A 24,179-nucleotide genomic window follows, 5' to 3' on the forward strand; every position below is an offset into this window, starting at 1 on the left:
CCTATCAAACCGGAGCAGTTGAAAAGTACTGTCTCCCGGGGCGATGTGGTGCTGAAGACGCCGCCTCCGAATAGATTAAGGTCAACGGGCGTGCAGAAAGCAAAGGGGCTCTTTTATTCCAATAGAGAGACCCAAACTGTGCACAAGCCCCAGAATAAGCAGGAGATCCCAAATATAAAATGCGGGTCTCCTGACAAGGTAAGAAAAAGGGTTGAGAGCACCGAGGCGGCCATAAAACCTCCCTTGGCGGAGAAAAGGGCGGAGACAGAGTTGATGGAGTTCCCGAGGGGTTTCCAGTCTCGCGGAGGAAGACAACCAGGATGGCGACGGCTTTGCTGTGACTGTCGTCGGCCAGGCCACGTATGGCGAAGTTGTCCTCGGAGGACAGGGGATCGGAGGGACATCCGATACACCGTTCCCCCTAGGTTCTCTGGGGAGTATAGACAGCGCAGCCAAGGCCCGACTGACGGGTCCTCCTGAGGAAAGATGTCCCTCGCGTGGCTGGACGCTGCACCCCAGTGGTCTTCACTAAGGGGAGGGAACTGTGAGGGATGGCCGGCCAAATATTCCGGTCCACACCTCCAGGCCACCAGATGGAGCCCTCCCAGCAGCATGGAAGTTCCCCGAATTCCAGCAGGGCCTTATGGACATTGTAGTTTTTATAAACAACCCTGCTGGATACCATGGGGACCACCAGGAGCCGCTCTAGGGAGGCTTGCAGAGTGCTACGTGCCCTATAACCTGGAAGTGCGTCCTGATCACATGACTGGAAGAAACGACATGCTTCCAGGTTGAAGAAAAGGACTTTTAATCTGACCTGGAAGTGATGAGGATTTATGGATTGCAAGGCTGGAACCACTTCCGGGTCAGGGACTATAAAGGACTCTGGGAAACCCCAGACGAGTGAGCTGAGCTGGGTGGAAGGGTGGCAACGTGTCTGGGAGAGGATTGGTTATTGATTATTGAGTATTGTGTTATATGAGTAGTGTAGAGTGGAGGGTGCTTTGTGCACGTTATTATTATAAAATAAATAATAATTGTACTTTTACCCGGTGTTTGGAGTGGTACCTGAGGGTTCAAGAGGTCGATAGGGGCCTCTACTGCTACAATATATATAATACTGCACGATAACGTGCAGTAAATACACTTGACTTGAGCATTCATAGATTTCATACTCTCTCTCTGTACGTTTAGCATTTGTTTGCTGAGAGGTTGATGCGCTTGTGCTCTTCTTTTCTCCACCCTAGCGGCCTGCTTCTTCTTTTCTTTCATCGGCATCTTTTCAATTTTAAACTGATTAAGTCAGTGTTTGTGTTGCAATTACTTAGTACGTTTTGTCTTTAATTTTTCACTTAATTGGCACTTTGGTCTTCAGTCTGCCTCAAGAGTGATTTAAGATAGGAAGATGTAGAGGAAATGACGGTGATTTTTTTTTTTTTATTTAAGAAGTATTTTAATCCTATTTTATCAGTATTATCCTTGAAGTTTACTTGGGCCCTGCACGGCCCCTTCAGTTGAGAACCACTGGCCTAGTTTATTTTATTTATTGCATTTTACCAAGTAATAGTATTATATTTTGTTTTCTCCAAATACTATGTTTATTTTTATAATTCCATGTGTGTGTATTGTATGTGTATTGTGGTAATACACAAAGAGAGGCTCTACGCTATACTTGCCAGGACAATACTGTATAGTAAACTTATTTGAGCAATAAATCCATTTATATGTTAGCTGATGTTATTGTTTGTGTGTACCCATTGTAAGCACACTTGTTTAATGTGCATCTCACTGTAAGTCATTGTATTCCGTGAGCACTCTGCTTTTAATTTACTTCTACGTGATTATGTAAATGTAGGCACATTTTGCAGTCAGAACTGCATATTCAATTTTTCAGTCACTTTATGTGCAGTCCTTATTAAGTTAAAAATAAAATGCTCACATCTCTAGAATAACTAACAGTTAATCAGCATTGTCAAACACTTCTTTCTTCTTGACTGTGTGATGGATACATTCCAGAGTGATGTTTTTTTATTCATTTTTTCTGCAGAGTTGAAAAATGCTGCATTTTTATTTGCTTCCTTGGCAACAGCCGGCCTGTGACCTATTTCCTTGAGAATTTCATACAGTTGGCTGGGTGCAGCATAAGCCAGTGCTTCAGCTGATTATGTAGGCATTTCAGAAGTAGGATTTTTGGCCACTACCTCTAGACATTTAAAAAGAAAATAACAAAAAGGTAGAAAGTCAGTGCGTGAATGTGTGGTTTGAGCCATCATCCCATTTGATCTCAAGTAACAAGACTTTCTTTGCATTTGCATTTTTAATTCTTCATAAAAATGCAGGTTCCTATTATGTGCTTTGTAATTAATCTCATTTATATACTGTATCTTTTTTACACTTTTGAAGATTAATTGTACACTTTGTGCCAGATTTCTTGAAACTAGTATACTAGCCCTGAAGTGTTGTGTAAGGTAATTCAAGGAATGTTTTTTTATGAATTATCTGACAAAGGGATACCCAAGAAAATAAATCTACATTTTATTTAATGTGTTTTGACCTGTTTATATGTATGAGAGGTGGTTCAATTTACATTTGGCTTAAAATAATAGCATAACTTGTCATCCATCCATCCATCCATTTTCCAACCCGCTGAATCCGAACACAGGGTCACGGGGGTCTGCTGGAGCCCATCCCAGCCAACACAGGGCACAAGGCAGGAACCAATCCCGGGCAGGGTGCCAACCCACCGCAGGACAACTTGTCATTCACTGTTGTATCACAAAAAATAGTCTTTGAAAATATCTTTATCTTTTGCCTCCAAAAATAGTATACATTCAGATTTTTTTTTCAAGCTGTAAAAATCATAGGCTTTCAACAATTTTTCTAAATCACTTATCCATTTCAGAGTTACAGGGAAAGATTCTTATACTACTTTTGAAATGCCGAGTGTGGTTTACTATAATGTTGCTACCAGTACACCCGAGAATTAATGAACAGATATAAATCATTCTGCTAGTTTTTCAATGCTTTGTCTTTTTTATTTGAGCAGCAAAATCTATCAAGTATTTTTATGATGTTTTGGAGACTATGCATTGTTCTTATGATTCAGAAAACATTCCTTTGTTAGGTTATATGTGTCTTTCAGGTTTGAAATGAATTTGTGTTATTTCATACCATCATTTCAGTTAAAGGCACAGCACATTTTACGTCGTTCTTAACTTTTGTTGTATTGAAAATGCCCAATATTATACATGCCTGGCTGCTCCTCTTGTTGTTTAATAGTGTTTATTATTGAATTGTGAAGTCATTTTGTTAAGAATAAATGTATACTAGTATAATTTAGGTATAAGAATGTTATTGGAAATACAGTATATAATTTAGTAAACTGCTATGATTTGGTAACATTAGAGAGAATGTATTAATTAAATTTATAAGCTTCCCCATTTCCTTCTTAAGAATGTTTTCTTTGAACATGCCTACATTTATCATTGCATGGCATTTCAGTTTAACTTATCACCTTATTTGTATTGCTTTGATTTTTAGTTTAATGTATTTGAAGTGGTGTAGATCCTTTTTAAAAATTTTTTTACCATTTTTATAACCACTATTACAAAAAACAAATAATCTGTTTGCTGAATTAAGCTTGTTTTCTCTCTGAACATTACATTGATCCATGTTATACAAAGCTGTGCACATAAAAAACATATTTCATCCACACATTAATCTTTTAATTACCATTGGTATTTACATGATAACATATTTGAATTCAAAAGTGCATTTTTCTATTTTTCATTTTATACATGCATTTAACATATTCTGCACAATAATGAGGAACATTACATTTTTATTACATTAAAAAACATCGTTCATTGCCAGTTTTAGCACACAGAAGCCTTTAGTAGCCTTTACTTGAAATTTTACTTGAATTGTTTTTTTCAAAGTTATCACAGCATATTGCACATCCAGATATATATGTATATAACTTAATGCACGACATACCAGTGTTCATTTTTTTCACATCTTGACCATCTTTCCTCAGTAATTTTTTTAAACAGTCATGTTTCATTCTGCATTGCTCTTTTGTCTCCTATTTAGAATCATGTTAAGAAAGTGCTGTCTATTTGCAAGATTGTATAGCCAACAGTTACTTCCTACCCCAGGGTGTCTGTTGTGAAAAGAAAAATAGACAGATTTATTTTCAAGAAGGGAATACATTGAAATAGACTTATTCTTCAGTCCAAGCAACCAGTTCATGTGCCGCAGTTGATACTTCTGTAGACCACTTTTGCTTTTTTAAAAGCAAGATTATTCTCAATTTTGTGCTCTAATTACTTAAGAAAGTGAAGGGCTTCACAGTGCACAACAGATCCTTTGGAGCTGTCCAGGCTGGTGAGTAGGTGGAAGCCACTCCTTAATGCCATCATAACGGTTTCAAACTTGAGGGTCTCCAGGGTGCAAACAAAGGTATTGTCCTCTTTTAGCACTAACCGAGCACCTGTTTCTGACTTAATGAAGTGACGAAATTGAATGATGTTAGAAGAAACCACAAACTCCTCAGGAAAACCATCCAGTCTGCTTTTGGACACCTGCACAATACGGCCCTTTACTTTGTCAATGAAGTCCAGGTCACTACAAAAAACTTTCAGACCCTGTGATCTCTCATGGCTGTCTGTCACCTCAAGGTAGGCTGTCTCTGCATTTGCACCCCGTCGCATTTCTCTTTCTTTAGCTGTGTCTGCTAGTGCCTGCAGCCCATAAAATTCTGCCTCCCTTGCCAACATGCCACATTCACGGAAGCCATCTGGCAAAAGCAACTCACCAGTTCGTAGAAAGTTCAATATATGTCGGAAGAGTGGTCCATCTCTGTCAATGAAAAGGTTCCCTTCTGGATCTAAAGGGACATCCTGCTTTTTTCCATTTGCTATTTCTTCCAGATAAGAGCCAGGGTACTTGCATAGGGTTTGCCTTTGTGTAATGTACAAGTTGCCTCCAACATTAAGGGTTACTGTCACAGATGGCACTTTGCAGTTCTTGCTTGGCTGAAGTATATCTGGATTAATGTGGTACAGTTCACTTTCCATTCTGCTGATCTTCCATTCCATCCTGGAGCTCTTTGGAATTGATTGTTTAATCAAGCTGAAAGTCAAAATTAGTCCTGTATACCTCGAGTACCTGTGTGTATCTGTGTTGAACAGCTGAGCATTGGCAGAGAGAGGGCTATGCAAATGCTGGCAGAGCTTCTCGAGCTGTCAGTGCAGCAACACTGTAGGTGGTGTATCGACTGTGCTGTGAGGTAGCAGCATCTGAGTTTGAAGATGATGTGGGGGTGGGGATTTCAGCTTTTAACCCTCAATCCCAAAAGGGTTGGTCTGTTGCAGGTTTCTTCATCATAACACAGCATAGAATCTGCTCCCTGGCAATTAACATTCTCCATACGATGAAAGATGAGTTTCTGCTGGTGAGAAGAAACGCTGTTGCCTCATGTGATGAGAAATCACAGGAAATTTAACTGTTAAAAGATTAAAAGTGAGTCCTAATGAGCAGGTTCAATTTGCTTTAAGGATACTATGATGCCCTTTTGCAGTTTTATGCATGATATTAAAAATTTATGTAGGAATATTAAACAAGCCTCTGCAGGGTGTAAATAAGTCATTCAGATGAAAAATACATTAGAAAAAAACAAGACACAAGTGAGTTTTCTTTGCTTTTGTAACCTCCGAATACCTCTGGCCCCCCCACCCCTTGCGCATACACACACACTCCACATACTCACACACACACTCACTCTTCACATACTCGCATGTTATTTCTTCAAGTAAAATTAATTATTGGACCAGTATAATTTACAGTTATTTCTTAATTGCAGTCAGTGTAAGTGTGGCAAATTGAAGTCTTATGGCTAGTAGGGTTTTTAAAAAAATGTTTTTGGTATTGCACTGAATTCTTGAATCTATTGTTGTCAATTTTTTTAAAGCTTTTTTTCAAGTAAGCAGCTAGATTGTTGTTTAGTGAAGGGTTTTAAATTATTGGGAAAATGCACACTTCTTGCGTATAATTTCAGTTATAACAGTTTTGGTTATGTATGATTTGTAAACACATAGTATTTATTTAAGGATTTGAAAGATTTAAAATAACCTGTATGTTTCTAACTTGTGTTGAAAAGTTTGTACAGGCAGTCTTTATGAAGCAGTAATGAAACTTTCAGAATAAATCATTTATGCAGTACTTTCACTATTCAAAACAATTCAAAAAGATTTACAACGCAACAATGCACTCTTTTCTGATATTTGAAGTAATGACAGTGTACTTGAATCATTGCAGTTATTCTGTGAAAGGACTATGAACATGACACCTTGTGTTTGCAGAGCTGTATAATCCTGGAGCTAGAATAAAATAGGCAGACATGTTGTGGAGCACCTTTAATCTACAGCCAATCATTCACTCCTCATAATACTAATAATATTATGATATTTTTCAGCCAGTATGTTGTTGATTATTGTAAGGCTCTAGTCTAAAGCACCTCTTGTAGGAAATTGTAATGTAAGTGGCATTTTATCTGGTAAAATTGTGGGGGGAAAAAACAAAACACAATATCAAAAATTCCCTGAATACTGTACATTAGAGCAGCTGCTCCAAGATACCATAATAATTTCTGATTTAGGCTGTCTGGCTTTTGTTTCATTTTGTTGGTGCATATGTGCACATCAAATCATTTTCAGTCTGTCAGCTACAATGGAATTAGTATTCATACATATATACAGAAGGGTTGACTTGGCAAACAACTGATAGTTTCTGCTAATTTCTGGTATAGAAGTACAGTAAATAAATTATACAAGTTTACTAAGGAAGTAGTCCTGTGTCTTACCACTGTTAGTAGAGAATCACAATTGTTCCCCACCTGTAAAAGTCAGTAATCCCCAAAACAACAATTCACCCAAAACATTAATTAGAGGAGAATTATGTATAGTGCTGCTGCCTCATGGATCTAAGTTCAAGTCTAGTACCTAACTGTTGTGGAATTAGGATGTGTTTCCCATCTTTGTGTTTTTGACCAGGTTCTCAGGTTTTCCTCACACATCCCAAGATCATGCATATTTGGTTCATAGGCAGTTCTGAATCATTCCTCTGTCAGTTTAAGTGTGGCTATATTCACTTGTGGACCCTGAAATAGACCTGTACCCCAACCAACATTGTTTAGTGCCTTTTCTAATCAGGGTTTTTAGAGGATTTGTGTGTATATATCTAATTTGTGGTCAGTTTTGTTTGCACTCTTACAATTTTAATTTTGTCTTTTAATATATGAAGCATAAAAATATAGCTTAATTTTATTAGTTTTATTTATAACTTAAAAACAGTAATGGAGAAAATTATAAAGTAAAATTATAAAATTATAAATTATAATTACATAATATGATTTTGTATGCAAATCAGAAAAAATTATTACACATTCTTAGGAAAAGAGAGAGAGAGAGAGAGAGGTTAGGAGCATGCACTGATACAGTGTGTTGCCATACCCACCACACAACGATTGAGCCTTTAAGCAAGGCCCTTAACCTGCAATTGCTCTGTCCTGGATATGACGTTAGGAAAGAATAACTGCCTGTAAACATCATTTAGCTGGTTGATTTTGTAAGTGAAATTTTGCCCTAGTCTATAACTGATAGTTCTAATTCTTGTTTTCAAAATTGACTTTCAGAGGTATTCAGAACAGTAGTCATTTTATTTAGAAACAGTTTGAAAAACCAGAGTTGGATGTTATGATCAAGTCCGTTAGTAACTAAAATCCCAAAACAAACATATGGAAATCATTTTGTTTTAGCATCCTACAGACTGTTCTACCTGAAACTGTTGTTCCAGATCTCTTCAGGACAGGTATAAATCATTGTTCATTCACCCAATCTTTCACTAGCCTGCTACACATAGTTAGTTTTCTTACATACATTCTAGGATTCTGAATTCTATTTTATCAGGCATACGAAGGTCTTTAGAAACTAAAATGTAACCCTAAAACATTTTTTAAACATCAGCAATAATTTTTTGTTAAAGAAATTTTCACAAAAAAATGGTGAAGAAGGAGCATAGCTTTCATGTCACTTCAGAATGTTAAAGTTACCCACAGAATGATATTTGAAAATTACTAGTATGTGAATAAAGGTGATGACAGCCATGCTTGGTTGCCCTCTATACATGTGGTGATAATGAAGTCAAAATTTTTTTTTTTTTTTTTTTTTAAATGCTCAGATGCTGCATATATAAATTTTGGTACTATAAAGCTGATCATATGTTTCTAAATCTTCATCATGCCTAAGATTTGCACCTCTTTGTTCATTAAGATGTATTGCCAAAGCATTTTTGTATGGTTGTTTTAGGTTCCCTTTTGTTTTGGATGTATTCTAACTTCAGCATCCTTTACAACAAGTGAAAGACCTATTCATTTGCTTTTAAGTCGGGAATTTGACGTGAACGATCTTAAGAGTTTTAATTTTTTCATGATGAATTCATGTTATTTTAATGGCATAGTTTGTCATGTTGTTATGCTAGTTAGTGAGTGTAGATAACAGATGGCTTTAGCATTACCTTTCCAGGAAAGAGGTCTTTGGTGCCTGCTGAATATACATGGGGTGTTTATTTTTTTTTTTTTTTAAGATTGTTTAAGATTGATTTTGCTATGACAAGTTTCCTATGTATGGTTCTAAATGAGTACATTTCTTTCAGAATTCCAATTATACGTGTTCACAAATACAACATTGAATCCAGCACTATTGATTCAGCTCTTAAATTTGTGCAACAGTGAACAACTGGCATACCCTGTATTTTCTTTCCTAATTCAAAATATAGGGATAGAACAAAAAAAGCAGGGCTTAAAATTTTTCAACTTAACACCAGGTTTCCAGCCTTTTGCCATTTTTGTTTTATAATAATAGTCAGAAGTCTATTATACTATTATATTAAAGGAGCAACATCCGCATTAAATGAAAAAACAATAATACATGTTTTTGTTTTAAATATATTTTAACCTATCATGTATTACTACTCTTGTGATTATCAGTGCTGTACTGTGTGCACGATTCAAAGTATCTACTCAATATGGAGCTGAGTTGTGTTAAGATTACGGAAGATATGAGTGCAGTTGAATGAGGTGTGGAAAAATAAATGGTGGAGGACTTGGTTCAAGCAAAAGAGGGGAAAAGGACAAGGTCTTGGCACTGGGTGCCACAAAAAAATGAAGCCAGTGTTTGTTTCTGCCCTGTGTGTTTTAAGAAGCTACAGTGCGGCATGTTTAGGACTGTTATGCACACGTTCTACACTTTAATATTACCAGGGGAGAAACCCATCACAGGGCTACTACGCTTATGCCAGACCATGTATGCAAGTAAAAATACATTACTGCCACATTTACTGAGGAGTATGACCTTTAATTCACAATAACTCCACCATTCTTTGACTTGGGTAAAATCTATTTCTCCTGAGGAAGTGACAGCAGCTTCATCGTCATCTACTCAGAAAAGAGACAGTAAATGAAGGAGTGTGTTTTATCAGCCATATAATTTTATGTATAATCTACAAAAGAATGAGAAAATAATAGACTGTGCATTTTACTTGTGTAAGAGCACAAGTTGCTTAATTTTACAGTCATTTTCATTGCTTCATTTGATTATTGTCAACTTGCCAGCAATCTAAAAGACTGAGAATGTTGCATTTTCTTTCTTCATTTATGTTATTCCCCTCTCATGTATTCCTGCTCCTTATTGTATTCAGTATTTTTTACAGGTTGCATATTATACTGGCAGGTGGTCGCTTACTGTCCAGAAGGAAGGAATTTGTTCAGCACTTGAAATATGTTCATTGTTTGCATTATTTATATAATGGAAGTTTTGCAAAAATGTTTATGTTGTTTCTCCTATTGTAGCTGTTGTTCTAAACCCTGGACCAAAATCTTAGGAACAGGAATTTTTGTTGCCTTAACCCCAGAAAGTGATATTGCTTTGAAAAGTTAAAGAGCAGGTGCACAACAAGATACACAAGTGATATTTCCATTTTTCTGTCATTTATTCATCTTTACTTCTCAAATTTGTCTTAATAAAAATAACTTTCTTTTCTTTATGAAGTGATTTTCAAAATTATTTATCATTTCATACATTCTGTTTTGTTAGAAATGACGTGTGTACATTTTTTATACGGCAGTATTTTTAATTAAAAGTGAAACCTTGAACTGAGTAGTGTTTTGTATTTAAAAAGTGTACCCTTTGTCTTTGTGCAGTAACTGTGGTTAACCTTTAATAACTGTACACTTTTTGTGAGACTGGTGAAATTTTATGTAGCCATGAAGACTACTCAACAAATAATACAAAGATGAAATATTTGAAAGTCATTAATGACCCATTGGAATTATGTAAGAAATTTTATTAGACATTTGAAGGTGCATTTTACCACTCACACCATGCCTATATGTGAGCTGCCAAGTACTGGACTGAAGAACAGTGAATGAAATGTGAGTTGGTCATCAATATCTTTTCACAAAAATACACTTCATAGCAGTAAATGGAAAATGAAAGTGTTTTGGGTTTTCACCATAGTTTAGTCATCTGCACCTTTCACCAGAGATATTTTAGATATAGCTTATATGAAAGATACCACACAACAAGTTCAGTATATGCTCAAGCAATTTGGTTTAAGCATCTGACCTGGAAGAGACCTGAAGTAGTTTAAGTTGTTTTTGAAGAAGGGGAAGTTAGTCTTACTTTATCTAGGGTTATATGCTCCTCTGCTGTTTGTCACCATCATCACTGATTTAATGGTCATTTTCTATGCTTATATAGGTTAACTGGTTGAATGTTATTTTCAAATCTTTGTGGTCCTTAACAGTGGCATTTCTGCATGAAGCACCAGTAAGGGATAGCCCCACTAGATGTTGTGCAAAATAAGTTATAAACTTTTCTTAAGAATTAGATTACTATTAAAATATACAGTATATAATATTTTTTTCCCCAAGTTTCTATCAAATGCTCAACATAATCACTTACCTAGAAAAACATTGTTTCATGAAGTATGTGAAATTGTCTTCATGCTGGCCTGTTTCTAGCTGAGGTTTGCCCTGCTATGTCCTATATACGTTTAGGTTTGTGTGTGTGTGCTTATCCAGCCTGTATTTTTCAATGTAGAGATGGTGCTTAAATCATTGTCAATAGTAAAATGAGGACTGCCTGCTTTTGTTGTTGTTGTGGTGTGTGTGTGCGTGTGTGTGTGTTTTAAGTCATTTATTTACACTTCCCATTCAAGCTTTTGCCAGTGGTTGCCGTGCAGCAAAGAAGTATGAAAAATCCAGTACTATTTGCTCCTTAAGGGAATACTGCAGCTAGAAATATTTTTTATATGTTAATTTCATCAAGTAGTTTGTAGTGGAGGCCAAGAACAATTGTTATAGCTTTTTTCCATGAAAGGATTATATTAAACTTTCTGTTAGAACAGGACCCACTTCTCCTCCTCTTTCTTTGGTCAATGTGTTCAATTCAAAAAGTCTTTCCAATGTCTTTCCTGTTACTTTCCGGTTTATGATTTGTGCTGTTTATTCTGTAAGTAGCTATTTAATAATTTAGCAAAACCACACATGTTTTGGACATTTTGAGTATATTGACTGGATAACAGTTATATGAGTTTTATGACATGAGTAACATTTTTTTTTCTTTCCCCATGGACTTTTTCACATTGTTATAGTTTCTAATAGAACAGACTATATGTCCATTTTCCATGAAAATATGAGATTTTTTTTTCCACCAACACTACAAACTGCATGGGGTAAGTGATATAAAGAAAATATAATTTATAATTTAGAAAAAAAGAAAGGAGATCAATATTATGAATGTATTATTCCCTTTGTCCAAATGCATGCTTCTTCTGTTGTTTTTAACTAGGCTTTCATCATTTCTTGCCACTTGCCATATATTATAATTCTGTAACTTCATTCATTTTTTGCTACCAGTGTTTCAGGAAATTTACTCTTCACATAACATGGAACATAATTTTTGTTTATGGTTTCTTTCACCATGTCATAGTCAATTTTCCTCACCAACAAATAGTTTATTATGCTCCTTACACCACCAGATTTCAGATTAGAACATTAGAACAATCTAGACAAGAACAGCCAGTTCAGCAAAACAAAGCTCATCAGTCCTATCCACTTAAGTCTTCTAAAAAAAAAAAAAAATCCAGTCTAGTTTTGAAAGTCCACAATGTCTTACTGTCTACCTTGCTACTTGGTAGGTTATTCCAAGTGTCTATGGTTCTCTGTGTAAAGAAAAACTTCCTAATGTTTGTGTGAAATTTACTCTTAACAAGTTTCCAACTGTGTCCCCATGTTCTTGATGAACTTATTTTAAAATAATAGCCTCGATCCACTGTACTAATTCCCTTCATAATTTGAAACACTTCAGTCATGTCACCTCTTAATCTTTTCTTTTGCTTAAACTGAAAAGGCTCAACTCTTTTAAACTTTCTTCATAATTCATCCCCTGTATCCCTGGAATGAGCCTAGTTGCTATTTTCTTGACCTTCTCTAGTTATGCTATGTCCTTTTTGCAGACTGGAAACCAACACTGCACACAGTACTCCAGATGAGGCCTCAACAGTGCATTATAAAGCTTGAGAATAACCTCCTTGGACTTGTACTCGACACAACGTGCTATATAACCTAACATTCTGTTTACCTTCTTGATGGCTTCTGAACACTGTCTTGCAGTTGATAGTGTTGAGTCCACTATGACTCCTAAATCCTTCTGATAAGTCCCTAACTCTGACCATCCCAGAAGCACTTCACATGTGACCTTCAACTTTTCTCAAAACTTATCTTTAGGTATCCCTATTATGTCTCATAAACGGCAGTCTTAAAATATTTCATCCTTAAAGATGATCCTTAATCTTTAATGATGAGATACAAAGATGAGCATTACAAAACATGGACAGGGTACAGCCTATAGGACCCTGTGGGTACACCCATCTGCCTAGGTCAAACAGAGTTCTAAAATCTGTCCAAAGCAGAGACAGGGGACAAACGATTTATGGTGGACGTAAAATGATGAGATGGAGAGTTAGTGAGTAAGAGGTGTGAAGGAGATTAGGATTGAGACATGGAATGCTGATAGTATAACTACAAAAGTGGGCCAAGTGGTGAAGTGCTTAACAGAAGGATAGTAGATATGTATGTCCTACATGAGACAAGGTGGAAAGTTAAGGGTTTGATAAATGCTTAGTAACACTGCTGGTGTATGTGTGCTTGTGCATGAAAAATGGGTAGATAGAGTGATGGAAGTGAAGAGGGTATCTAGCAGTTGCTAAAAGTTACTGAGATGATTGTCAGTAAATGATAAATATAGTGTCAGCATATTTCTCACATGGGGGAAATGATGAAGTATTAGAAAATAAATGATTGTCAATTTTTCAGAGTTGGATTCTTCATTGAATTTTCTTTTGGCTTATAATTGTCCAAAAATAAAAATACATTCAGCTGGACCTATATTAAAATGCATTCTTTTTTAATATATTAATATCTATATTTTTGCAGTTTAGTAGTTCAACTTGGTTTAATGTTTTTTTGTATTTCTAGTATTTTGTTATAAAAAGTCAGTTTAATTCATTAGATTATTATAGATTCTAGTTTCTGTTTATCTTTCCCTGAGACCTGTAATTTGAAAAATTAGTCATTTTTAGATGAGTAACTCAACTCTGAATTAAAATGTGTAGTAGTAAATGTACCTAATGGCACACAGTTTTAAATTGTGAAGGCAGTAAATTAACCTGTCAGTAATCTAATCTGTTTTGAACAGCATTTATATTAAAATTCATTCATCTAACAATGAGGTTCCTCTTAAAAGGATGTGTAATGTTTTCAAGTATTCTTATATGACCCTGTTTATTATAAGCAGGCATGCAGTTGCTTTTTGTCAGTTTCCATATTTCTTAATTCTCTAATGTGTTGTATTTGATAATTAGATTAAAAGTCTCAGCTTTTGGACGTTCCTCAGGTTTTTTTTTTTTATTTTTCTGCTTGTCATTTACAGCTGATCAGGCACAGAAAGTCTCAAAATAATCTATTCTGACTTCAGTTTGTTTACCTTGTCTTCTATCTATAAAACATGGGCTGACTAGAAGCAAATTACTATCTTTGTCAAAGCAGCACCATAGCTATAGATATGCATATGTGCATGAATTAAAAACTGGAATTGTACTTTACATAATTCTGCAATTTTTGTTTGTGATAGGAAACTACAGTGGAACCTCGAGTCACAACCGTAATTTGTTCCAAAACTCTGGTCGCAACCCAAAGCAGTTTCCCCCCATAGGATTGTATGTAAATACAATTAATCCGTTCCGGACCGTATGAGCTGAATGTAAATATATATTTTTTTCAAAGATTTTTTAAGCACAACAATAGTTAATTATACCATAGAATGCACAGTGTAATAGTAAACTAAATGTAAAAACATTGAATAACACAGAGAAAACCTTGAACAGAGAAAACTAACATTGTAAGAGTTCACGCTAATAGCCTTACGAACCGATCGCTTTAAACACTTTTTTTTAATGAGTTTTAAGCACAGGGAAAAAAAGGAACATTTGAACAAATCCGAACTTTATTTTAAAACCAACCATGAACAACCATGAAAGTAACATTGCAGGAGTTCACGCTAATAGCCTTACGAACCGATTGCTTTAAATACTTTTTTTAATGAGTTTTAAACACAGGGAAAAAAATGAACATTTGAAAAATCCGTAATTTATACAAAAAACTAACCTTGCATGAGTCGAGTTCTGACATGAAGGAAATGAGGAGGAACTGGGTGGAGAGGAGATTACAATTTTGAGCTGCGCGATGCATATCTGACCAAGAACAATGTACTGTACAGGTACAGGGAAAGACTGAACACGTGCGTAAATCACCGGCGAGTACAAACCGGAAAGGGAAACGAAATGGAGCACAAAGAGTTCACAGTGAATGCACAGGGAGAGACTAAACACGTGCGGAAATCATCGGCGCGTACGAACTGGAAGGGAAACTGGCTTGTTTGTCACCCGAGTATGTGGTCATGAACAGATGCAAAAGTTTGGCAAACTTTTTGGTCATAACCCGATTTGTCCGTGTTCAGAGACGTTCGTGACCTGAGGTTACACTGTATTGTTAAGTAATAGTATTGCAATTCCCATAGAAAACTCATCTGTTAATGCACTTTTTCTTCAGAATGGTGGCTGAAAATTCTTATGCTGTTTGCCACGCCAGAGTTAGTTTTTGGTATTTTAGATGTCCCTTTTGCTTACAGTTTCCTAATAATTTGGTCAGTGGCCTGTGATGAATGTCTCTATGGTCACTAGATCTCGTAGGCAAGGACTTATACAGTATTGGTACATCCATCCATTATCCAACCCACTATATCCTAACTACTGGGTCACGGGGGTCTGCTGGAGCCAAACCCAGCCAACACAGGGCGCAAGGCAGGAAACAAACCCTGGGCAGGGTGCCAGCCCACCGCAGGGCATGCACACACACACACACACACACACTAAGCACGCACTAGGGACAATTTAGAATCGCCAATGCACCTAACCTGCATGTCTTTGGACTATGGGAGGAAACCGGAGTACCTGGGGGAAACCCACGCAGACACGGGGAGAACAGGCAAACTCCACGCAGGCACGCACCGTGCCGCCTATATTGGTACATATGAACATAATTTGTACTGCTTGCAACAAAGTGACATGTTCAACTCCCTGTTTTTTACTTTCTCGTATACACAGTATAGAGAAAGTATAGGAATTGTGAAAGAATTCAACCTTGAGATTTTGATGAATCTTGATGTTTTAGACCTACCCGAGTCCGAAAATACCATGTATAGAGAAAGTATAGGAATTGTGAAAAAATTCAACCTCAAAATTCTGATGAATCTTGACATTTTAGACCTTCCCGAGTCTGAAAGTACCATTTTTGAAATTATGTCTATCTGTGTGTAGCAAGGTTATTATAGTTACAAAAACTAAAATCAAAACTGAAACTATTATTAAAAAAACATTTTTGTATACTGAAATAAAATAATTAACAAAACCGAAATGAAAAACTAAACGAAACTATTAAAGTAGCTGGAAAGACTAACTGAAATAATATAATAATTTAGTAAAATATTTTTAGTTTTCGTTTTTGAATGAATATTCTTGCAATTAGTCTTTAACCCTTGTAATTTTTAACTCTAAAGCAGAAAGTCATCCACCACGAGCCACCGCATATTATTAATCCAGTGAACGGTGGTTGGTGACGGAGGGCGGGTGTTCACACAGCATTTGTGGTGACAGAGCAAGCTGAATGCGGGCATATAAAGCGTGTGAAATAGAAGCAGTTTATGTGCCGCCTTTCTTTGTGCTTGTTGTATATCAAGATGTAATTTAAATGGCTGAAATCAGAAAGTGGTGGTCAACAAAACCTTTACCATATGGACAGAAAAACCACGAGTGAGTAATGCTTCATTTTTTTTCTCAGGTGACTGCTTTTTGTTGACAGTAATTCACCTGCCACTTCGCACAGGAGAAATCATTTTTACTTTAGTGTATACTTTCTTTACTTTAGTAGTAATCATGAAAAAATTCGACCTCAAGATTTTGATGAATTTTGAATTTATAGACCTCCCTGAGTCCAAAAGTACTCTGTTTTGGGATTATCTGTGTGTGTGTGTGTGCGTGCGTGTTTGTGTGTAAACATGATAACTCAAAAACTCAACAAGATAGATGGATGAAATTCGGCATGTGGTTGTTACAACAACATTGTAGATCTGTATTAACTTTTGGGCCAAATCCATCAACTGGAAGTGGTACGTTACCTGAACACATACAGTAATCCCTCACTATATCGCGCTTCGACTTTCGCGGCTTCACTCTATCGCGGATTTTATATGTAAGCATATCTAAATATATAACGCGGATTTTTTGCTGCTACGCGGGTTTCTGCGGACAAAGGGTCTTTTTATTTCTGGTACATGCTTCCTCAGTTGGTCTGCCCAGTTGATTTCATACAAGGGACGCTATTGGCGGATGACTGAAAGTTAAAGTTCCTGTGTGCTGATTGGCTCAGCGACGGAGTGCTGCATTAACCAGGAAGTCTCATCTCACTGATTCAGCATTAACGTGCTCCTGCTACTGCTTCAGGGGCCATGTCCAAGCGCCAACAGAAGATGCAAATGATTGCAGAAAAGGTAAAAGTTTTGGATATGTTGAAGGAAGGGAACAGCTACACCGCTGCAGGACTCCATTACGGCATCAATGAGTCCACGATTCTTTTTATTTAAAAAGGAGGAAAAGCATATAAGATCTACAGCCGCGGTGTCCTTTAACCAGGGCGCAAAATGAGTTGCAAGTGGACGTGATAAGGCAGTAGTCTGGATGGAATCTGCTTTAGGGATTTGGATTGAAGACTGATGGAAGAAGAATGACGGCGGTGCTACACAGCCGCCTGAAGAGGCTCCTTTAGAAGAGCTGTAACACTCTCCTTTGTTGTGCAGTAAAATTAAACTCATCGTTATCGGACAAGTCGTCGTGTCATTGTTGGTGAGTAACTATAATTAATTATCTACGTACAGTACTTATTACATGTACATAGTTTAGTGTCACTGTACGCACATTTTACTGTATACAATTTTTCTTGCATTGTACATATTTATTGCTGGTGGCCTGTCTGTCGTAATGGCTGTAACATATGTGATATCGGAGACGCTCAATATCTTTAAAATAATAATTAGGTTTTACTGTATATAAACTGTGTTTACATACATAATTTCAATGAATCTTACCTAATATCTAAGAGAATACAAAGGGTTTATGCTGTGTAATTGTGCGGGAAATGTTTAATAGTGTGGGAGAGTTTATAAGGGCTTAAAATATATAAAAAGAACCATATGAACATATGGTTTCTACTTCATGGATTTTCATCTTTTGCAGGGGGTTCTGGAACGCAACCCCCGCGATGGAGGAGGGATTACTGTACTCGATTTTTGTGTTTTTTTATTCATGCAGCTGTAGAGTCCGATTTATTCAACTTTACTTTTATAATAATTGTTCAATATATTATTAATTTGATTTGATGTTGATGGTTCTTTGATTTACATAATATAAAAATATAATCACTGTCTTGTGGTTTTCTTCCCAAATATCCATCCCCATATCCAAGTATATGAGAAAGTCAAGGGCAGACCACTCACGATATTTGAAAATAAAACGATACTGATCAAGAGACTGATTAAGTCATCATACAAGATCAGCAAATTGTTACTGACCAATCCCTTTGCTTTAAAAACATCGTTTAACAATGAAGCGATACAAAGGTAGGTGACCGAAGAGAGTCTGCGAAGTGATGAAAAACTTAACATACTAATGTGTTTTTGTATTTATTCTATATTTATTTATCTTTTTAGTTCATATTCATAACTCAGAATACCTGATATTTTGAAAATAATTCATTAGCAGAATTATATTTTAATATATTTGTCCCCCTTGTTTCAATGTTTCTGTCTCTCAAAATAGATAGTTGAAATCATCATATTCTTTTTGTTCTTAACATTAGGCATATCATACATATTGCATACCAGGTATTTTTCCTGCCTTACATCCAAACCTGCTAGGGTAGGCTCCAGGTTTCCTGTGATCCTACTCTAGATAAACAGGTTTAGATCTCAGATGCTGTCTCTGTTGTTTTGTGCCTGTCCATACTCCTATTACCTGCTCTTACTCTGCTCATTCAGGGTTTACCATTCTTATACATGTGCTATTCAGGTCTCACCACCCCTAACCATGACACTACATGCTTGTTTTTCTTTGTTTCCCTCAATACAGCTAGGTTGGTCTGCACACTAATTCAAGTCTAAGAGTCCACTTCTTCCTAAGCCCCCATGATTTTCATGGTCACACCTGTCAGAACACAGTAGAATCTGTTTTCTGATTTTAGATATCTTTTCAGGCCTGCAAGTGTCAAAATTCTGTCTATAAATTGTATGTGCCTGAGATGGAATCAGAGATCAGTATGGCTGGTAGAAAATAGCAAAGCCCAGTACGGGCGATTTTTGAATGAAATATTGAAGGCATTCATTTTAAGCACGTTGTCTTAAAGAGAGATATGTTGTGTGCTGAAAACATTTTGAGTAAACAACCCTCAAACCTTAAAATTCACCTAAATTTCATTACAAATTGGCCCATTTTGGGCAATAAAAGAAAAAGGTAAAAAGTGGCAACAGTCAGCACAGATTTGTTCAGCATAGGAAATATTTCAAAAATTAAAAAATTGTGTAAAATTGTTCATATTCAGCATCTGGTTTTGATTATGCTTGTTTTTATCAGACAAAAACAAAACCAGATAGTAAACCAAGTAGTGTAGTAAGCTTCTACTAACATTAAATTCATATCCAAATCTGTTAAGTGTACAGTTCTGATTGTGACACAAAACTAAACTCTGTAGGAGCTTCATGCCGTAATTACTAAAACTAAAACTGAAACCAATAGATATAAAAATAAAATAGAAATGTCTTTGTGAAATTAAAACTAAACTAAAACTAAAAATACACGATGAAGGAAAACTAAAACTAAACTGAATTTCCAAGTAAGGTCAGAAAAAATATAGAAATAAAAACTAATATAAAAAGGCAAAACTATAATAACCTTGGTGTGTAAACATGATAACTTGATCAATGAGATTTTGTACACTTACTTTATATCAAAAATAAGGAATCCTATCAACTTTTTGGCCACTTCTGGCAACTGGAAATGGTACTTTAACTGAATACATTAGTGAATTTTCAAGTAAACTATGGTTATAGTTACAGATAGATGATTCAGATTTTGTATAGATATTTATAATGATAAAAAGCAAACTAATATGAAATTTGAGAAAAATTGCTCAACTAGAATTAGTATTTTATTTACATGACCAACTGAATTTTTTGTATTATGGAAATGTAAATGTGCACACGATATTAAAAACTGTATTCAGTATAACGCACATCTTTCAATAAATAGTATTAAATTTTATTTTAATTTATACATCAGTTTCACAATAACGTGTAAACATTGAACATGTCATGTAATATAAAGATGTAATGGGAGCAATAAGCTGCTACGGTTTTGTTTCTTTGTTCCTGGTAATACATTTCATTTTATAATTTTTTTTATTTCCGCCATCATTATCATAATTAAATGTAGCTAAATGCAGTTTCAACTGCAACAAATATTATATAATACTAACACCTTTTCTATGTTTTTTGGTGACTATAACTCTTTTTACTTTACAAGTAATCTAGGTAATCATATGTAATCATGAAAAAATTCCACTACCGTTTTTGACCCTCCTAAGTGCGAAAATATCATTTTAATATAAAGTTTGATTATAAACAGAGATAAATGATTGTGTATATATATTATTAATTAGTTATGATGAGAAATAGACATGATATTTGAGAAATATTGTGCAACTGGAAGTAGTTCTGATGACCTTTTTCTCTATCTCAGCATACGAGAGAGTTGATTTTTTTATGTGTTTCCGATATTGAACGACAATGAACACACATAGCAGTAAATTTAAAAAACTGTAATTATAGTAGTTTACAAGTGCATCCTGTACAATATTAAATGCTTGTAGAAACAGAAATAATTATTTAAATATTTTAATTGCTGTATATGCCTGTGAAATTCACCATTTGTACCTAACTGTATTAGTTATATTTTTTTTTTGTTCTTGAGACATGGCTAATAAAACTAGAGCATGAAGCAAAGCTTGAAATAACTGACATGGCAGTGATCAGATGGATGTATAAAGTGTGAGGTGAGAGGAACTTGAATAACTGAGTTAAGAGAAAGGCTTAGTGTGGAGGTGATGGGTGTTGTATAGAGAAGAAACCAACTATGGTTGCTGTGGTTAAATGGATCAAAGGTAGTGGATAATTAGATGAAGAGATCCACCAAGATGGAAGTCCATGGGTTGAGACCAAAGAAGGCATGGTTGCAGATGGTGTCAAATAATATGAAAAGAATGGATCTCACCCCAAAGTATGTCTAATACCATGGTGAATGAAACGAAAAAAGGATTTGGGCATCAACTGGGTAAATTTGGAAAATGTTCTTTAAACCAGTGGCAATGATAATCTTGATTTAAAAAGTATGGGATGGATGGCTAGGTTTATGTGCACCATTACTGCTTTTTTGTTGTTTGCTTTAAGCTGTAGTGATGTGAAAATGTTCATAAATGTTCATAAAGGTTTTAGAAAAAAACGTACGTGGTCATATGAATAACCAATACATTTTATTGGTATTTATTGCAGGTAAGTTATGAATGGAAGAAAGAGTTGCTATATACAGATAACTGACTTTGCAAACCATTTTGATGAGCAGATAACACCACTACCAAGGACTAAATGATTTTAATTGAATATTATTATACTGTATTATTTTAATTATCAATCAAATGCCCTAACACCATTTCAACACAGAATGTTCAAGAAATTATATGAATGTCAGCTATTGTGTATGCAAACATTAAAGGTAATCCGGGTTAAGGGAATCTAGATTTTTAGCTTTTGGCAAACTCAACGTTAAAATACACATTTTTTTCTTAGCAAAGTATTAGCAGTAGAAAACAACTGGTTTTGCAATTTTTATTTGACTTGTTTATTTGCTAGTTGGTGACTCTGTGCATTGTGTAAACATTTTGCTGTGTTTCATTATTGATGTTAATGAAAATCATCAGAGACTAGACTATATATAAGGGCATTCTCATTTTAATATTTCTTATAGTGCCCATAAGCGCTTATAACACTTGTGTGCCTGAAACTATGCAGCTGCACAACATGTCCATCATTGCTGGATGCACAGGTTGTAAACCGACCTAACCTGAATTCAAACAAAAGTCTTTCAACCTCATGTTACGCTTTTCTAAAAAGTAATCATTTGTATATTAAATTTCAGAAACATAGAATTAAATGTATACATTTTGCCTCTTTCTCAATAATAATTAGTCTGTAGACTTGGTGAAGCAATACATATATTTAGGTATGATAATTGAGAACAGGCTGACCTTTGATTACAATATAGAACAAATCTTTGAGAAGGGACAAGAAACATATGTCCTTTCTAAGGAAACCGGATTGTTTTGGAATATAAAAAGTGATCACTATGGTTTTTTTTAAGTCTTTTATTGAATCTTTGGTTGTGTTTACTTTTATATGTTGGTTTGACAATATTTATATAATGCAGAATTGACTCAACAAAAACACTATTTCCTGTTAAGCTAAAAAACTGAAATTTTGCATGATGGTACATCTAGGGCAGTAGATGTCCACTAAGAAAGGACATTCCCATATATCAAATTTAGGAGTAAACAAAAAAAAAAAAACTAAACACCTCCAAAATCTAAAAAATGCTTTGACTATTATAATTTAAATTTGATGACGTTGTAGAAGAAACAAAATTAATTGATGTTTTTTTATTTGTTAATATTTGTCATTAATAATGCTGTAGCGGGTGGGACATTCTTACGCACCGCATCCCCTGTTTTGCTACAGCACTGATAGCAGTCACACAGAGAAATGGGGCATTTATTCAAATGAACTTTGAATGTAGAAACGGAGTTAAAGGAAGAAAGTTCAGCAAAGCTCAAAGAGGACGCATTAGCAAGTGCATGACCCCCACATCCCCCCTTCATATTATCTGCATTCTTGTGCAAATACCACCATGGGTTCTACAATTTCCATCAGGCAGTGTGCTGCTTCAGATAATTTCAGCAGTGCTCACAAAGTTTAAATATGAGCATTGATAAGTACAACTGCTGCTTTTTTTTTCTTCAGCCTATTTGGGATGACAATTTGATTGTTTTGCTGGATAACCACATTTATCTTAAAGCAGTGTTTCTCAAACTTTATGCCCTTGGAACCTAGTTTTACCATTTTAAGTACCTTGACAACCCACGGGATGGATTTGAAGACTGAAGACATTTTTCCCTTTTAAAAATCGACTACAATTAGAAGAGTGTGGGGAAAGGGGCTCATTGGTGAAACGAGAGCAATTAGAAATGGGGAAAATTATCACAAAGCATTGATGATCGCTTCAAAGGACCATTGTTGTATCATCGCAACTCAGTACCAGTTATAGCTTTTTCTTTTCTTTTCTACAGATGTGTTTGCCACTTGCAACCCAATGGCAGAAACTTGTGATCCAAAAGTGGGTTGAAAAACACTGTCTTAGAGTATGTCTTGGATTATGTTTGATTTGGCTGTGTTGATAAAATAAAGTTCTGGTCCGAACATTCTACTGTTGCAAATTGTTTTTGGCCTCTAGCCCTGGCATGTGATTTTTTTTTTAATCCTTTAGTCACCATATACAATTGCTTGTATAAGGAATTTGTCATTTTTCGTATAAACCAACTTACTTTTCAGAAACACAGAGTTTTAGGGTCAGAGCACAGGGTCAGCAATTTGTAAAGCTCCCCTGGAGCAATTGCAGGATAAGGGCCTTGCTCAAGGGCCCAACAGAGTATCATTCCTTCTGTCACTGCCAGAATTTGAACCAACAACCTTCAAGTTACCAACCCAGATCCTTAATCCAGAGATGTACAGTCCAGCTTCTGGAGACCTGCAGTAGCTGTAGGTCTTAATCTAAATCTGATTCTATTTTTTATCTGAATCTGATTTTATGGTACTCATGACTAAAGCCATGTTTGTTTTCTATGTTCTACCCTTTACATAAAGAATTTCAAAACCATCTGTTGTACTAATACAAAAATCTAATGATAAGAGACTTTTGTCCCCATATTTTATTATTAAACCTTAATATTTTGTTATCTAATGTTTTTCAAGAAGCCGTTCTGCAGCATAGACATGGGTGTAAATCACATATGTGTCCTGTATTACAATACTTAATTCATCGTCAGTCACTCATCTCTTTGTGTACTGCAAATTACACAGTGCTATTTAGGTTAAAAAGAAAAAAAATGGAGCACTATACCACTGTTCCTTTGTGTGCCAAAAGACAGCAAACCGTGCTCCTTTTTACTTAATATATTCTACAGGCTGAGTAGTGTTACTAAAAAGAAGAATTCTAAACCATTCTTCTCTTTGTCTGTACATGTTTGTGATGGTTTAGCGTGATTGGGATCCAAAGCTACTCTCAGTACC

The 24,179-nt window shown here is 35.5% G+C and overlaps 3 protein-coding genes across 3 annotated transcripts in view; 1 reads left to right on the plus strand and 2 right to left on the minus strand.

Moving 5' to 3' along the window:
- tpt1 (tumor protein, translationally-controlled 1) overlaps nt 1-24,179 on the minus strand; it is a 1,004,241-nt gene that overhangs the window by 860,621 nt on the left and 119,441 nt on the right. The gene's annotated exons all lie outside the window — the stretch shown is intronic.
- The window catches only part of gtf2f2a (general transcription factor IIF, polypeptide 2a), a 170,248-nt gene that overhangs the window by 54,228 nt on the left and 91,841 nt on the right, over nt 1-24,179 (plus strand). The window lies entirely within an intron of this gene.
- On the minus strand, nt 3,699-5,486 carry kctd4 (potassium channel tetramerization domain containing 4). Its single transcript, XM_028799673.2, has one exon. It carries the CDS (start codon nt 5,097-5,099, stop codon nt 4,326-4,328), a length of 774 nt encoding a protein of 257 aa, XP_028655506.1. The 5' UTR covers nt 5,100-5,486; the 3' UTR covers nt 3,699-4,325.

This window comes from Erpetoichthys calabaricus, chromosome 4 (genome assembly GCF_900747795.2).
Source record: "Erpetoichthys calabaricus chromosome 4, fErpCal1.3, whole genome shotgun sequence".
Classification (NCBI taxonomy): domain Eukaryota; kingdom Metazoa; phylum Chordata; class Cladistia; order Polypteriformes; family Polypteridae; genus Erpetoichthys; species Erpetoichthys calabaricus.